At 41.3% G+C, this 18,346-nt stretch overlaps 2 protein-coding genes across 4 annotated transcripts in view; both read right to left on the bottom strand.

Annotated features, from left to right (window-relative positions):
* The window catches only part of TIMM44 (translocase of inner mitochondrial membrane 44), a 207,252-nt gene that overhangs the window by 158,315 nt on the left and 30,591 nt on the right, over window positions 1–18,346 (bottom strand). The window lies entirely within an intron of this gene.
* The window catches only part of LOC138170428 (tetraspanin-3-like), a 25,791-nt gene continuing 8,670 nt past the window's right edge, over window positions 1,226–18,346 (bottom strand). For all 3 annotated transcript variants that reach the window (XM_069099776.1, XM_069099919.1, XM_069099853.1), the window contains exons 3-7: window positions 10,905–10,979; window positions 6,607–6,702; window positions 6,050–6,184; window positions 4,417–4,500; window positions 1,226–1,454 (exon numbers count right to left, since the gene is read on the bottom strand). In XM_069099776.1, coding sequence (XP_068955877.1) covers window positions 1,368–1,454; window positions 4,417–4,500; window positions 6,050–6,184; window positions 6,607–6,702; window positions 10,905–10,979 — 477 coding nt within the window. In that variant the 3' untranslated portion in view covers window positions 1,226–1,367. The remainder of the gene's footprint in view (window positions 1,455–4,416; window positions 4,501–6,049; window positions 6,185–6,606; window positions 6,703–10,904; window positions 10,980–18,346) is intronic.

Below are 18,346 nucleotides of genomic sequence, written 5' to 3'. Positions count from 1 at the left end.
TTTCTTATCTCTCTCTGTCTCTCTCCTTCCTTCCTTCCTTCCTTCCTCTCTGGAGGGGGGAAGGCAGGGCAATTAGGGTTAAGTGATTTGCCAAAGGTCACATCGCTAGTAAGTGTTAAGTGTCTGAGGCCAGATTTGACCTCAAGTCCTCCTGACTCCAGGGTGAGTGCTCTATTCACTGTGCCACCTAGTCGCCCCCTGGGGCTTCTCTAATTTCACTTTCATCTGCCTCATCTGATTTTCTCTCTGCTTGGCCTGGATAGCATCAGCCTTTTACTCTTTATAGCATGAATCATGTCTTCACCTGCCAAGATCATGTGGGGTTCTAGCTTTACCGCCGCTTTCATTTTTCTTCCAGATTTGCCCAAACCATTCTCTTCTTTTCCATTTTATTTCATTTTGGCTTCCATTTCTCTGCTTGTTTCTAGTCATCATCTTCCTTCAACACAGCCAGCTAGTCTTTCCACAATTCGGCTACCATCTGCTCTTTGGCCTGCATCTGGATCCTGCACTGATTATATCATGAGAATACAGTGTCAGAGTGGTCCTAAAATGTTCAGATTTTCTTCTGATGTCAGGTTCGCAGTATTACCCTGCCTCCTGTACTGGAAGTGAATACGAAACACACCTTCCTCAAACTTAATAGGATTGGAATTCACTTTTAAGAACCCATGACTGAGCAAACAATTCTGGTGTATTTGTTCACTGAACAACCCTGCTATGTATTCAGAGCCTGCAGACTATAACCAGACAGCACCAGCAGCTTGAGCTCAGGGCTCTTAGACTATACTGGACATGTGGCAAGTATCAGCAACTTTGTATAAATTCTTTATATAATGCTAAACTTGTTAACTTGTTATAAACTTGTTTTATTGGCTTTTAGCATAAAAGGAACAGGCAGAGGGAGTAAAAAGAAACGCAGGAAAGGGAAGGAATGAGGGCAACAAGGAGAGGGAGTATCAAAAAGTTGAGAAGGTTAGATAGGGGGAGGCCATCTGTTGGGTTGGGCATTGAATGAAGCTCTCTTTTAAACAAGGAGAATTCAATTGCACATCCTACTGGCTTGTCTTTCTACCATCCCCTACCCAATGCTCTAATCGTCCAGAGAAAGCCAGCTCTCCCAAGTTCAAGCAGTCTGGTCTGGTCCTGACAACAGGCCTCTGGGCTGGATTTCTGCCCACTGGAGGCTGCCTTGAGGAGGGGGCACACCAGGTTGGCCAGGAAACTATAACCAACTTTCTTCAACACTTAAGGTCCTGACTGGGCCTAAAACAGGCATCACAGAAGATCTGGGCTCCATTGCTTGTCCTGATGTTGTACCCATGAAGCAATAGTGATCTTCCCCATTTCCATAAAAAAACTCCCTTCTAGGAAACTGTGCCTGACTCCAAGATGTGGTAATCTGGAAGTGGCGACTGCTTCGTGAGGAATCCACTGACGAGTGCAGCAAGCAGCTGAAAAACAAGGAGAAAATAAGACATCTCCATCTTCCCCTGTATCTCCCCCTCAAGCCTGGGGAAAAAAAGACAGTGGCCCGTTGGCAAGGCAGACCTGTTTACCTATAAACACAACACCAACCTTCTTGGGAGGCATTCTCTATCCAGTAAGAACAACCTGGTAAGAGTGGGGGAAATCCCCCACTGCTATCTTATCTTGAGACCCCATACGGGGCCACCCATGCAAATGAAACAAAGGTAGTCTGGGAGAGTGGCAAAAACGTGCTGGCTGTGGGGTCAGAAGACCCAGATTTGAACCCCTGCTAAGCCACTTACAACTTGTGTAACCTTGGGCAAGTGACTTAACCTCTCTGAACCTCAAAGTCACTATCTATAAAATGGGTCTTAAGTGATCTCCAAGGTTTCTTACAGCTCTATCCTCTGATATCTGAACTAAAACACCTAGGAAGTAATGCCAATTTAGGATAAAAGAATTATAAAAGCCAAATTTTGTTAGTCTAAAACCTTTTAACAAGTTACTAATTAGTAATTACTCTCATTATTAGCAGATGACATGTAAATGGCACCTTTAAGTTTTATATACACACATACATATCGTGTTTCCCCAATAATAAGACACTGTCTTATTATTTTTTTTGGAAAGAAAAACACCAGAGGGCTTATTTTCAGGGGAGGGCTTATGTTGTCCTGCCTCAGCTCTCCTCCGCGGCACTGCTCTCAATAGCGCCAGCAAGCAAATCACTGGGGAAGAACAGGATGACGCGCTCACTGCTGCAGCTCTGATTGGATGCAGCTCAGAGCGCAGCATGCGTTTCACCCGGGGGGGGGACGGTGCATACAGAGGGTACCGTAATGTAGCGTGTAGCGCAGGGGATCACCTTCACTACAGTAGCAATCTCAATAGGGCTTATTTTCGGGGGAGGGCTTATTTTAGAGGAATCTTACACAGTAAGGGGAGGGCTTATTTTCGGGATAGGTCTTATTATCAGGGAAACACGGTATACACACATATTACAATACATTGAGAAACAAAGAGAGGTGTGTGTGTACACACACACACGTATATATACATATATATATAGAGAGAGAGAGCGCTACATCTATCTATATAGAGATCTACCTATAGATATCTCTTTTCTTCTCTCCTCCTCCTCTTCTTCTTCTTCTCTGTCTCTGTCTTTCTCTCTCCTCTCCCTCCCTGTACTCCCACTGTACCACAATACCTCCTAACTACTTCTCTGATTCATTGTGTTGTTATGTTTTACCAAGTCTCAGGGAAGAAGGATGAGAGAGAAAGACAGCTCAAAAGAGGACATGAGAAGCCCATGCCAAGAACTCTCTCAATTAGCTGCATCTCAGAATATCTTTCTATAACCACATCATCATTTTTCCTTCAGCTTATGGGATCCAAGGACACCTCATGAATCTCTCCTCTCATTCTCATCTCTTCTCGGTTCCTTTGGGAACTCATATTGTTGCTGTCATCATTGTTGCTGTTGGCACCCATATCTGTATCAGATATTTACCTTATAACAACCTTAAGAAGAGTGGAACATAAACTTTATTATCCCAGTTTTACTAACGAGGAAACTGAGGCCCAGGATGACTTGCCCAAAATCATGCTTCTAAGTACAGGACTGGTATCTGAACCCATTTTTGGCTCCAGGTCTAGTCCTCTTTCTCTAAACCACTTTGTCTCCTTTGAACCTTCTCCCTCTCCAGTTGCTTCTCTCCCTTGACCTCTGCCTTCACACCCGGTTTGATCACTGCCCTCCCCCTTAAAAAACAACCCTTCCCTCTAACTGGACACTGCCCCATGTGCTTAGTTACCATCTTATTTTTCTCTCTCCTTTCCAAGCCAACTTTCTTAGATGTCTCCATCCCGTGTGTCCATTCGCCTGCAACTTCCTCACTCACTTTGCGACCCCTTGCAATCTGGCTTCCATCCTCACCCCCTCCCTGAAACATTTCCCTCCGTGGTGCTTCTAATTGCTCTTAAATCCATCTTTTTTTTTTTCTCATTCGCCTTTGTTCTTAACATCTCAGCCAGCACCACTGGCTACATTCTCCTCCTTAAAACTTTTTCTCAGTCTTGTGCTGTTACATTACATTCTTCCTCCTTCTCTAACCAGCCCTCTTCTATCTTCTCCAACTCAATTCAGTCCCCTCCAATGAGAGGCAGCATGGTGAAGAGAGATGGCCTGGAAGTCAAGAAGAGACCTGGTTTTCATGTACTCTGATACTGGGCAGGTCACTTTACTGGGCAAGTCACTTAATAGGTACGTTGACTAGAACAATGAATTTGGAGTCAGGAAGACCTGAGTTCAAATCCCATTTTTGGGCACTAACTGGCTGTAGGAACCTGGGCAAGTCACTTACTGGGCAATTCACTTAATGATGTAGTAGATAAAACAACAGGCTTGGAGTCAAGAATACCCAGATTAAAATTCAGCTTCAGAAACTTACTAGCTATGTGGCCTTGGGTAAGTCACTTACCCTGTTAACCTCTTTTTCCTATCTGTAAAATGGGGTTAATATTAGCAACTCCCTCCCAGAGTTGTGAAGACAAAATGAGAGAGTAATGGCAAAGTGCTTAGCACAGTACTTGACATAATAGCCAATTGATAAATGTTTGTTTCTCTCCCTCACCTTGTTACAACATATAAACAATCACTCTTGAGCTTTATGTAATCCTCATCTCACTCCTAACTAAGGGTACCTCCTATGTGTCTGATGGGAGTGCTGTGTAGGAGTGTGTGTGTGTGTGTGTGTGTGTATACAATAAAATCATAAAGTAGAGACTCCTCTTTCTAGAAGCTTAGGGCATGATCAAATATACATGGCTTGGAATCAGGACTGGCAAAATTCCAAACCTCCCAAGCCTGAGGAGAAGGCATCAACAACGCCATGGGTTCTCATCTCCGATTTGAGAAAGATGTGTCCCACCTCAGGCACTTACCTCCAGAAGCAGAGCCCCAACACAGCACCAGAACACGTGGCTGAGGACGACCTTCCGGCGTTGATCCAGCTTCGGCAGACACCCCTAATCAAACAATAACAGCAGGTACAGCTCACAAATCTACAGCCTTTGATGTTCTGTGGAGGACTTTTCTTGGGACTGGAGTAAATATCATTTACCCATTTTTAAATTGAATCAGAGTGGAATGGTGGACAGATTGTTGGACTTGGAAGAAAGAAGATCTGGATTCAAATCTCACCTTTGACACTTAATATGTGTTAACCCTGAGCAAGTCACTGAATCACTCTCAGTTTTTTCATCTGTAAAAGGATGGGGTTGGACTAGACTGGTTATAATCAAACTCAAATAGAAACTACTCCCTTTAGGCTGCATGTTGATTTAGAAAACTACAAATTAACATTATCTATGTTGCATTATATTTTTTAAGTTCAATTCAGCCACTTAGTAGCAGCATGACCTTGGGCAAGTCATTTAACCTGTTTTTGTCTCAGTTTCCTCTACTGTAAAATGGGAAAAATAATAGCACTTACCTTACAGAGTTATTAAGGGGATCAAATAAGATAATATTTATTTTAAAAATTGCTTAACACATAGTAGCTGGCATACAGATGTTTATTCCCTCCCCTAATATGTGGTGGAAACAGAAATTAAACCCAGGTCCCATATTCAGAATCCTTCTCTCTGAACATACCATCTTGACTTCTGGAGAGAGGAACACTACAGCCTTTGCCCAGGGATTGGTGATTTGGCCTACATAATGAACCAGCTACAAAAATAAGTCCACATAGAGCTATAAAGTCATTTGATTAATATACAAATATAGAGTTCACAAAGAAACAGCTCCCTTACAACCTAAGCTCAATTCAATGGATATTTTTCGGAGTGTGCTATGTGAAGCTACAGCACTAGCCCAAGGAATTTCACATGGGCTTCTCTTCTTATTCTACTGAGAAAGGTTTCATTTCTTTCCACCTACTATGAGAAAGATTCCAAGCATAAGCCTTTGCACACAGTGGGGTCTTCCCCACTTCTCACCTCAAAGTTCCTGTACCTAGGAAGAAAAGGCAAATGCCCTAAAGCCACCCAAGGGTCATGCCCGAAGATGATAGAGAGACAGAAAGAGCCTGGTGTTGTCTCCTTCCTGTACAGGGGGGAAGTAGGTTGAATGTCAAAGAGTCAGTATGCTATGGAACCCTGGACTCTGCGTTGAGAGAGCCATGTTCAGATCTTACATTTATGAATAATAGTTGACATTTATACAGTGAATGATAGTCAGGTATTATCACCCTCATTTTACAGGTGAGGAAACCTGGGCTCAGATGAGCTAAGAGACCCCAGAGCTAGTAAGGGTCAGAACCTAGAGTCAAAGCCAGGTCTTCCCAAGCTTAAGTCCTTCCCTCTTTCCACTACAACATGCTGTACTCATTGATTAAGTGTTGCATCCATAGGCCTCAGTTTTCTCTTCAGTACTATGGAAATAAAGCCTATAGTTACCACTCCACAGGGCTGTTGTGAAGGTTTCAAATCCAAGGCACTTTGCAAACCTTGTAAAGTACCATGTAAATGGCAGCTATTACTAAGAATAACCCCCCTTGCCCGTCCCTGCAGTTACCTCCTGATACAGTAGCTGAGAGGAGTTGAAGGCACCCGTACAATTCAAGAAGATCTTCTGACAGCAGCTTGCAGGAGCAGAGAAGCAGCCAATCATCCCCCAGTCCGTGTAATTGTGAATCCCACAGCACTGCAGCTGGGAGAGACAAAGGACCCACAGGGAGCTTGAGAAGGAGCCCTGGAAGGTGGCTCTCAGGGGGTGAGACTCAGCACTTATAACCTCTCTGCTCCCCCTCTCCACCAGTGACTATCTCTCCTCCCCCACCCTACACACACACACACACACACGCACGCACGCACACGCATGCATGAAGGCATACAGGTATACACACATTCCCTGCCCCCTTTTCCTTCCTCACAATCCCCATTAAAGGGCTCTCTGTGTCTCTCTCCCTCCTCATTCCCAGGCAGGAACAATACAGATAGTGCTTTGCTCAATGGCCTACTCCAGGAGTAGTGATGTAAGAATGGTGGATAGGCTGAAGACCAGATAGTAACAAACCCATCAGTCCTTTCCATGGAAGAAGCTGGGATGGCAAATCTCTCTTCTAGGCTCACCTCTTGTTGGAGTCTATCAACAGCTTTGGTCTTGGGGTCAGATTGGTTTCCATACTGATGGAGGAGATCGTCCAGCACGTGTGTCTCCCAATCCCTCTGACAATGACAGAAGTATCCACATTTTACAAAGGGAGAGTAGTCCCAGGTCTGCCAACAGCCTGTTCTCAGGGATACCCATAGTGCCTTCCTCTCCCCACCTGGCCAGTGGGCTTTCTCTCTCCTGGGGTCCTTCTCTGAATTCTATCCAGCTCATCAATGTCTCTCCTAAAATGTAGCACCCAGAACTAGACACACGTATAAGAGGTGGCTGGAGCTGGGCAGAGTACAAAAGCTCTATCATCTCCCTTCTCCTAGCCACTGGTCCTTTCTTGATACAGCCTAGGATAGAACTAGCCTCTTGGATTGTTGTGTCACACCTCTGACTCATGTTGGGCCTATGATCCATGAAAGCCCTTAGATTTATTTTCACAAAGTCGTCATCCTGTGAATACAATATTTAGAACCCCAGCAAAGGACTAGACAGTTATCTATATTAAATTCACTTTTAATGGATTCAGTCTATTGTTTCTTGTCTGACAAAAATGTATTTCAAAAAAGTACACAAAATAAAAGGGGTTCAGCAGTCCCACTAGGCTCCTATCCTCAAAGGATGTTACTGCCAGCAGGAAAAGATCTGTTTGTACAAAAATACAGAAAAATAGTAACATTACTTATCATAGGAAAAAGTTGGAAAGGATCTCCTGATTCTGGTGTTCAAGGCTCTTCGTACATTGACGGTGGCCTATTTTTTCCAGGCTTATGGCACAGTACTCCCAATCACATACTCTATATTGCAGACAAATTGAAGTCCCCAATCTCATCCTACCTTCTCTTACCTTCATGCCTTTACAAAGGGCATCCCCAGATCTCGAACATCCTCATAAGATCATATACTTTGTATTAGAAGGGATCTTAGAGGCCAGTTAGTCTAAGCCCTTTGTTTAAAGATGAATGAAATGAGGCCAAGAGAGGCTGAAGAGACTTGCCCAAAGTCTCCCAAGGAGTAAATGGCTGAGTCAGGATTTGAACCCAGCTCACTGGACCCCAATTTTAACCTACCAAAGTCACCCTTGAGCTTGGTACCCTCTTCAGCAAATCATAGCTTATTGGATCACAAAACACAAGACTTGGGGTTGAAAGTAGAGAAATTGACTCCAACCCTCTCATTTGACAGAGGAAGAAACTGAGGACCAGAAATGAGAAGCAATTTGTCCAAAGTCACACAGCATATTAGTGGAAGAACTAGGATTAGAACCAAGGGAAGCACTGAAGCAAGCTCAAAATGATCATTAAATCTTCAGGGTGAGAGTTTATATCTCTGAAACTGCAAACATTACAAACCAGGACTTGAGTGATGGTTTTGTGGATTGTCTAGACTTAAAAAAGTGATGGACAATGTGAATAATGTGGATTAAATTTAAAAGTAGCATACATTTATTCTGTCTTCCTCCTCCCCTTTCTTCTCCTTCCTTCCTCTTGACAGTCACTTGTTAAATATTTACCAGCATGTCTCTGATTAGAACCCAGATCTCCTGGCTACCTATCCAGGGATTTTCCCCATAGACCAGGAATTCAACCTTACAAAAAATAGAATTAGAGATACTCCATATGCTTGCATGGCACCTTAGAGACCACCTAGTTCAACTTCATAATTTATGGATAGGGAAACTGAGGTCCAGAGAGATTAAACAGTTCACCCAGGTCAAGACTAGAGCCTCTGACTCTGACTATGAATCCAGCATCCGTTCTACTGTTCTGGCCTGCCTTCTCTTCTTTTAAGTCTCAGTTCAAGCTCTGCCTCCTCCATTGAGCTTTTCCCTGTTCTTCCAACTGAAAGTGATTTCTCTTTCCTCAAGCTTTCGTAGAGGATTTTATCTAGCTCTCCTTTGCTCTGATCATTTTCTGCTTTGCAGGACACAAGTCATATACATGAAGGGCTGCCTTTCAGGCCAATTTTCAGACATCCTTTACCTTGGAGTCAGCCTGAGCCCTCAACCCTGCCGTCTCAGCAACATGTCAACAACCGCTCTTCCCCAGTGTCTCTCTAACTCTCCCAGAACCACAGAACTGGCAGGAAGCTCAAGTAGAACCCCATCTATAACATTCCCAATAAGTTATGCACCACTTTCTGCTGGAAGTTCTTCATTGATGGGGGGCTCACTTTCTCTGGAGGTACTCTGTTCCACTTATGGACAACTGAGTGTTAGGAAGTTTTTCTTGATACCCAGGCTAAACGTGCCAGTCATCCACTTAGGATAAGAGGATCTTCAGTTTAGAGCTGGAAGGACCTCAGAGATTATTGAGTCCAACTCTTTCATGTTACATACGACTTGAATAACTTGCCTCATCACTCCTAGCTCTGCTCTAGGACTAACCAACAACTCTGCAAACACCTGAAGACCATGAATAATAAAGATGACTGATATTACCACAGTGCTCCAGGGTTTGCAAAGTGTTTCATGGACATTAACCTCACTGAATCCTCATGACCTACTATTACACTCATTTTATAGATGAGGAAGCTGAGGTTAAGTGATCTGCCCAGGGCCACACAACTAGTAAAATACAAACTTCTTGAGGGTAGGAACTGAATCAGATTTCATTTTTGCATTCAAAAAACTGGGTCTTCCATACAGTAGGCACTTAATATTTAATACCAAATTGAATTTCTAGAAGAAAAGTAACCTAAACTGCTAGCTGGGAAATGGGATATGAGGAATGTACAGCATATGAAGAATGCCAAGGACTGGTAATGACCCATCCGACTTTATTCCCAGGGATATTTGGTGGACATGGGAAAGGGTACAATTTGTTAATTAATAAATATGTGTTAGTGTCCCACTATGCACCAGGCACACTGTACTTTGAAAGACTCTCAGATAAAGGAAGTGATAGCCTGGGGTCCTAATTGCTCTCAGTTCCTCAAAGGAGTCCATACTTTTCATAGAGGAAGTGTGGAGACAGAGTAGGAAAAGTTCTGGAGTTATAAGACCTGGGTTCAAATTCCAGGTCCTGACATTGACCAGTTGAGTGACAACATCCTTTCACCTTGCAGAGGCTGAGTTTACTTACCTGTAAAATGGAGGGTATTCTATCTGGTATCCAGATACTCTGGGAGAAGAGCATTTTGTAAACTTTACAGGGTTAAAGAAATGTGAGTTAATATTATCTCCCACCTGTCAGGAATTCCCTAGGTGCACCTCTTCATCTTCACCAGGGTTCACCTTTCCATCACCTCCCTGTGATTTCTGCCTCTCAGTTTCATCAACAGTTAACACCTGACTGCCTGAGCAGAGGGTTCTCCTAGGCTTTCTGCTTCCACGAAGAGACAGGATGGTAGAGAGAAAAGCCTGTTGGGTCTTGAAATTTGAAGGAGTGTATGCTCACTCTAAGCTGCAGAGATCAAGAAAGGCCCAGGTCTGACCATTTTCTTTCTCTGGCCAAGAAGTTTCAGTGGTTCCCCAATGCCTTTAGATTAAAATACAAAGTTCTCTATCTGGCATCTGAATTGAGGTTTGGATTTGGAAGAGCCGGATTTGCATCCTGTTGCTTAGATGAACTTGGGAAGGCCCCTCCCTCTGAGGAAGGCCTCAGTCTTTACACTTATCAAATGATCTTTAGGTTCCTTCCAACTCTAAAACCTCATGTCTGTTAGCCTGTTGTTTATTCACAGAGAGTCTGTGCCTCCAGCTTGATATGATGGAATCAGAGAATTTGTAATCATTTCCCACCTCTGACATGGATTAGCTATGGGACCCTGGGTAAGTCACACAGCCACTCTGTCTCAGTTCCATATCTATAAAATGAGGGGGCTGGACCACATGGCCTCTGAGGTCCCTTCCAGTTCTAGACCTGAGATCCTCTGACTCTCAAAGCCCACCAACACACCTAGGCTACTTTCATGATCATTCAGGCACAGACCCCTAAGGTCCACCTCTCTTCTTCTTTAAGCCTGATCCCAAATTGTTCAGTCTGACTCTTCATGACCCCATTTGGAGTTTTCTTGGCAAAGATACTGGAGGGGTCTGTCATTTCCTTCTCCAGCTCATTTTACAGATGAGGAAACTGAAGCACACATGGTTAAGTGGCTGGCCCAGGGTCACACAGCTAGGAAGTGTGTGAGGCCATATTTGAACTTAAGTCTTCCTGACTCCAGGCCTGCTGCTCTATCCACTGTGCCACACATCTGCCCTTGAACTCAATAATAGTTGTCTAAAATGAAAGCTACAGGAGGCTTGGTCCTTTTATAGGAGACTTACCTGGCAGGAGGAGGTGTGTGCCAGTACAGCAGAGGAGGCTTCCATGCAAAGCAGAACCACGACCCCATATAGAAACTGAGAGAGAAGATAGGAGAGAAAGCATGAAGCTGTTTAGTGAGAATATGGGGCACTACCCTCAGCCAGGGCACAACACACAGGTTGTTCTAAGAGGGCAGGGGAAGGGGCTGAAAGAGTGATGGAATGAGAATCAAAAGACCTGCAATCAAATCTCAGTCTTGCCATCTACATAAGCTATATGACCTTAGGCAAAACTACCTCCTCCCTCTGGGCCTCAGTTTCCTCATGTGCAAATGGGAAGAATACTCTGTACTCTCTAACCCAAAAGAATTTTGTAACACAATGCTATAGAAATTAGAGTCATCATTATTGAAACTTTTATTCCAAAGTTTTTTAATTTAAAAAGATATCCAAATATGAGCTAATTTTAAATATACAGTTATAGGACAACAAAAGAAATGGGAGAAAACCAGAACTTTAGGTTAAACCTATTGTCATCATCTATAATACTAATTATATTTCCTATTTCCATAAGGCTTAAAGGTTTATGAAGTATTTTCCTAACAACTAGACTCCAAAAGAAGTATCACATTTTAAAGTATCCCCCATTTTAAAGAAGAAGAAACTGAGCCTGGAGATAAGAAAAGTTACTTCCCCAACATCACAGAGCTAGTAAATATCAGAGCACTGTTTCCATGAGAATATCAGCTCCTTGAAGGTACAAGCTATTTTTCCATGTTATCTATGTAGCCCTAGTGCCTTTATATCACAAGCTTAACAAACATTTGTTGGGTCGGACCAGATTAGGCTTGCCCACAAGGGGAGACTGTAATTTACTTGGGAATTAGGGAGGGGTATTTGTTTTACCAGGACATGGGAGAAGCAGCTCAAATAGAGAATAGGAAGCATCCTATGCAATGAGTCATGTGAAAAAGATCCATTGGTCTTAGTGTACTGCAAGCTCAATGAAAGTCAGCAGAGCAACATGGCAATCAATAAGCTAATGCAGTCTTTGGATGTATGAAGCCCAGTGTCTAGGGTACAGGAGGTTCCATTGTACTTTGCCCTCAGCATGTAGAGTATACTAGGTCCAGTTATGGGACCACACTTTAAGAAAGATTGAAATAATCAGGTTGATTCAGTGTCTTTTTTATTTGGTCCTATTTACAGTTAATTGATCTTATTCTGTAACTGCCTAAGTCATGATTCTTTGTCTCTGAACTTAATTCAGAAACTTACTAGACCTGTAACGAGTTAAGCTTAGAAATCCAATTCTCCTGTTAATCACTGTTCTATTCTTCTGTCAAGGAAATCTGTTATCCTTGAAAGATATAGGTGGACCCTAGGGAGTCTGGTCTAGTATCTTTACCCCACCAAACTATCCTTCAAGGAGTCTGGTTTGTTATCCAAAGATGTCTGGTTTGCTATCTCTGTCCCTGTAGATGCAACTGGACACAAACAGTGAATATTTCTTAGTCATAGGGGGAAGAAAGAAGGAGTTGTTGCTTGTTTTCATTCCCAATTTTCATCCAATCATATTTTCTTTCACCCATTAAGCTAGCCTTCCTATTTTCTGCCCCCTTAAAACTACAAAAAAGAGGGGGAGCGGAGCCAAGATGGCGGAACGGAAGCAGTAACTTTTCTAAGATCCTTCCGGAATCCTGTCACTAAACTTTAAAAAGTTAATCTGAACGGATTTTGGAGTGTAAAAATCCACTGGGAGACAGAGCCTGGCAGAATCCAGCCCAGGAAAGTGCCCATGTGGGTCCGGGCAGGGGGAGCCGCAGAGCACATGGGGGCTGCAGTGGCTCAGACTAGAGAACAGATTACAGCAGAGAGGAGCCCCAGTCGGCGGACTCACCCACCCAAAGGGCGATTCGCATCCTTCTCACCAGCATCTCACCAAGGGTTGGGAGGATCCATTGGAGCCGGCTAAGAGAGGGCTCCGAGTCCCCAGCAGAGACAGCAGCTTCTTCTGGGGCTATCAGCCCCCAGCCTGGAAGTTTAGAAACTGCTTGCCTGACTTTCCAGAGCCTATAATGACAAAGTGGACTCTGGCTGCTCCCATCCCCACTTCCAGACCTAGAAAACCCAGATAAGTGTCCCACCCAGAGTGAAATCCTGAGACAGTGGAAATAGCCTCGGGCTTGGGAATCATTGAGAAGGGGTGTAATTGAGGCAGCAAGGAGTCTGAAGAGAAGAGTCGGGGAGGGGTCCCAACAAGCCCTACCTCACCTGACCAGCAAAAGCCTGCCAGTGCGGTAGCCCAGGGGCATGGAGGCAGAAATCTGGAGTGGCCAGACCACTTCTCCCTCCACAGAGTACTCGGTGAGCATCAGCATAACTTAATTGAAACACTGAGAGCCCTTGCCTTAGCCTCTATCTACACACCCAGAGGCTACAGCACACAAAGCCAAAAACCAGGCACCTAGCTCCCAGCCTGAGAAATTAGGAAATAGGAAGCTATAATGGGAAGGAAGGAAGCTGAGAAGGAGAAGCGGAAGACAAGTAAATCGATTAGAGCTTATTATAGTAAGCAAGAACAACCAAATACAGAAGACAACATGGACTCTATAATCACACCTGAGACCACAGAAGGAAATATGAACTGGTCTCAAGCCCAAAAAGCACTCTTGGAGGAGCTCAAGAAAGGTTTTAAAGGCCTTATTAGGGAGGCAGAAGGCAAATTTAAATCTACAGTGACCAAATTGGAAAAAAGTTTCACTGAAGAAAAATCCTTAAAAAGTAAAATTAGTGAAGTAACTGGAGAAAATACCTCCCTAAAAAGGGACCTTTAAAAACTAACTGAAGAGAATAATTCACTAAAACATAGAATCAATCAAATTGAAGCTCAGGCCTCTATGATGCTCCAAGAGTCAATCAAACAAAACATAAAGATTGAAAAATTGGAAGAAAGTGTAAAACATCTCACTGGAAAAACAATTGACCTAGAGAACAGATCCAGGAGAGATAACCTAAGAATTACTGGCCTACCAGAAAGCAATGATGAAAAAAGTGGCTTGGACAACATCCTCCAAGAGATTGGCAAAGAAAACTGTCCTGAAGTCTTGGAATCAGAAGATAAAATAGTTATCGAAAGAATTCACTGGACTCCCCCTGAAAGAAATATAGTAGCCAAATTCCAGAATTACAAGATTAAGGAGAAAATACTGCAAGCAGCCAAAAAGAAACAATTCAAATATCATGGAACTACAGTAAGGATCACACAGGACCTAGCTGCTTCTACATTAAAAGATCGGAGGGATTCGAATTTGATATTTCGTAGGGCAAAAGAGCTAGGACTGCAATCCAGGATTAACTACCCAGCAAAACTGAGCATAATCTTTCAGGCAAGGAGATGGTCATTTAATGAAATAAGGGACTCCCAGACTTTCCTGATGAAAAAGCTAGAGCTCAATGGAAAATCTGATCTCCAATTACAAGACTCAAGAAAGACATAAAAAGGTAAAGAAGGAAAACACACACTCACACATACACACATGCACACCCATGCACACATGTACATAACGTGGGATGCAATAAGAGCAAAATATTCACATCCCTATATGAGAAGCTGATAACTGTCAATATCAAAATTTATATGATTATCATGACCCTTAAAAGGGTTATACATAGATAGAGGATGTGGGTATAAATGAACTAGCCTGATGCTAAACAATTAAATCCTAAAGAATGAGTGGGTCAAACAAGAAATTATAGAAACAATCAGTAATTTCATTCAAGAGAATGATAATAATGAGACAACATACCAAAATTTGTGGCATGCATTAAAGGCAGTTCTTAGGGGAAATTTTATATCCCTGAGTGCATACATGATTAAATTAGAGAAAAGGGAAGTCAATGAATTGCACATGCAATTGAAAAACATAGAAAAAGAACAAATTCAAAATCTTCAATTAAATACTAAATTAGAAATATTGAAAACCAAAGGATTAATAAAATTGAAATTAAGAAAACTATTGAATTAATAAATAAAACTAAGAGCTGGTTTTATGAAAAAACCAATAAAATTGATAGACCCTTAGTCAATATGATAAAAAAAGAAAGAAGAAAACCAAATTATGAGTATCCGAAATGAAAAGGTTGAATCTACCTCCAATGAAGAGGAAATCAAAACAATAATTAGGAATTATTTTTCCCAATTGTATGCACATAAATTTGACAATCTTAGGGAAATGGATGAATATTTACAAAAATACAAGTTGCCCAGATTAATTGAAGAGAAAGTAAATTACTTAAAAAACCCCCATCTCAGAAAAAGAAATTGAAAAAGCCATCAGTCAACTCCCTAGGAAAAAATCTCTAGGGCCAGATGGATTTACTAGTGAATTCTATCAAACATTTAAAGAACAATTGATTCCAATACTCTGCAAACTATTTGGGAAAATTAGTGAAGAAGGAGTCCTACCAAATTCTTTTTATGACACAAATATGGAATTGATAAAAAAAAATATGGAATTGATACCTAATCAGGAAGAGATAAAACAGAGAAAGAAAATTATAGACCAACCTCCCTCATGAATTTAGATGCAAAAATTTTAAATAAAATATTAGCAAAAAGACTATAGCAACTGATCACAAGAATAATACTCTTTGATCAGGCAGGATTTATCCCAGGAATGCAAGGATGATTTAATATTAGGAAAACCATCAGTATAATTGATCATATCAACAATAAAACCAACAGAAACCACATGATGATCTCAAAAGATGCAGAAAAGGCTTTTGACAAAATACAACATCCATTCCTATTAAAAACACTAGAAAGTATAGGAATAAATGGAGCCTTCCTTAAAATAATAGGTAGCATCTATTTAAAACCATCAGCAAATATTATATGTAATGGGGATAAGCTAGAAGCATTTCCAATAAGATCAGGTGTGAAACAAGGGTGTCCACTATCACCACTCTAACTCAATCTGGTACTAGAAATGTTAGCAGTAGCAATTAGAGAAGAAAAAAGAATCAAAGGAATCAAATTTGGCAAAGAGACCAAGCTATCACTCTTTGCAGATGATATGATGATATACTTAGAGAATCAAGTAAAAAACTACTTGAGACAATAAATAAATTTGGCAAAGTTGCAGGATATAAAATAAACCCACATAGATCCTCGGCATTCCTATATATTTCCAATGAAATTCAACCGCAAGAGATAGAAAGAAAAATCCCACTTAAAGTTACTGTAGACATTATAAAATATCTGGGAATCTACCTGCCAAAACAAACCCAGGAACTATATAAGATCACAACTACAAAACACTTTTCACACAAATAAAGTCAGATCTAACTAATTGGAAAACTATCAATTGTTCATGGCTGGGTCGAGCTAATATAATAAAAATGACAATTTTACCAAAATTAAATTATATATTTAGTGCCATACCAATCAATCTACCAAAAAACTACTTTATAGAGCTAGAAAAAATAGTAACAAAATTCATTTGGAAGAATAAATGGTCCAGAATATCAAGGGAATTAATGAAAAGAAATGCTAGGGAAGGTGGACTAGCTATACCAGATTTCAATCTGTATTATAAAGCAGCAATCATCAAAACTTCTTAGTACTGGCTGAGGGATAGAGGAGTGGTTCAATGGAATAGATTAGGTACATGAGATTCAGTAGTCAATGACTATAGTAATCTATTGTTTGATAAACCCAAAGACCCTGGTTTTTGGGATAAGAATTCACTATTTGACAAAAACTGCTGGGAAAACTGGAATATGGTATGGCAGAAACTGGGCATAGACCATTACTTAACGCCATATACCAAAATCAAGTCTAAATGGGTACATGATCTAGGCATAAAGACTAATACTCTAAGCTATCTGGGAAATCAAGGAAGAGTTTACCTGTCAGATTTGTGGAGAGGGAAAGACTTTATGACTAAGCAAGAATTAGAGAGCATTATAAAATGCAAAATGGATAATTTTGATTACATTAAATTGAAAAGCTTCTGTACAAACAAAGCCAATGTAAGGAAGATTAAGAGGGAGGTGGGAAATTGGGAAAGAATTTTTACAACCTATGTCTCTGATAAAGGACTCATTTCTAAAACATACAGAGAATTGAGTCAAATCTATAAGAGTACAAGTCATTCAGAGGTCAAAGGATATGAACAGGCAGTTTTCAGAGAAAGAAATTAAAGCTATCTATAAGCACATGAAGAAATGCTCTAAATCACTATTGATTAGAGAAATGCAAATCAAAACAACTCTGAGGTACCACATCTCACCAGTCAGATTGGCTAAGATGACAAAACAGGAAAATGACAAATGCTGGAGAGGATGTGGGCAAAATGGAACACTAATGCATTGCTGGTGGAGTTTTGAACTGATCCAACCTTTCTGGAGAGCAATCTGGAATTATGCCCAAAGGGCTATAAATAATTTCATACCCTTTGACCCAGTAATACCACTTCTAGGGTTATATCCCAAAGAGATCATAGACGTGGGAGATAGACCCATATGTACAAAAATATTTATAGCAGCTCTTTTTGTGGTAGCAAAGAATTGGAAATTAAGGGGGTACCCATCAATTGGGGAATGGCTAAATAAGTTGTGGTATATGCATGTTATGGAATACTATTGTACTATAAGAAATGAGGAGCAGATGGACTTCATATTTACCTGGAGAGGCTTATACAAACTGATGCTGAGTGAGAAGAGTAGAACGAGGAGAAATTTGTACACAATTACAGACACAACGTATATGTGATGACCAACTTTGATAGACTGGACTCTTCTCAGAAAAGCAGGGTTATAAGTCAACCCCAAAAGACTCATGATGGAGAAAGATGTCTACATCCAGAGAAAGAACTGGAAAGAATTGAGTTTGTATCCAGATTGAAGCAAACTACCTGATCTTTTTCCTTTTCTTGTTTGATTCCCTCTTTACCATTTTTCATTCCATCTGATACAATCCGTCTTTATAACCTCACTAATGTTTAATGTGAAAGTATTTACAGATCCTATACTTGACTGTATGCCGCCATGGGTGGGGAGGGAAGGGAAGGGGACAGAATGTGAAACTCAAGGAATTGTGGAATTGAATCTCGTAAACTAAAAGTAAACAAACAGATTAATAAAGAAAAAAATATAAAAAATAATTGTCCCTCTCATTCAGGGTCTTAGCTTTGCTAAGGAAGCTGAGATCTTACTTATTAGCAAATTCATGCTTTATTAATAAATTGGTGCTCAGAACTTCGTGCTTTGCTTTACCTTATTTTGACTGTTACACTATTGGGAAGCCAGAGTTCTCCCAGAAGAGGGCAACCAAGATGAAAAGGAGACTGGAAATCACAGCATATGAGGGTAGGCTGAAAGAATGGATGACCACCTCCCTAGTTCAAACCCTCATTACTTCTTACCTTGCCTTTTGCAATAGTCTTCTAATTGGTCTC

This window comes from Petaurus breviceps, unplaced genomic scaffold (assembly GCF_028583685.1).
Source record: "Petaurus breviceps papuanus isolate PSGF00001 unplaced genomic scaffold, PetGlider_PUasm1.0 103, whole genome shotgun sequence".
NCBI classification, from domain to species: domain Eukaryota; kingdom Metazoa; phylum Chordata; class Mammalia; order Diprotodontia; family Petauridae; genus Petaurus; species Petaurus breviceps.
The sequence above is the reverse complement of the archived record's forward strand: the minus strand, read 5'-3'. Positions and strand labels throughout refer to the sequence as shown.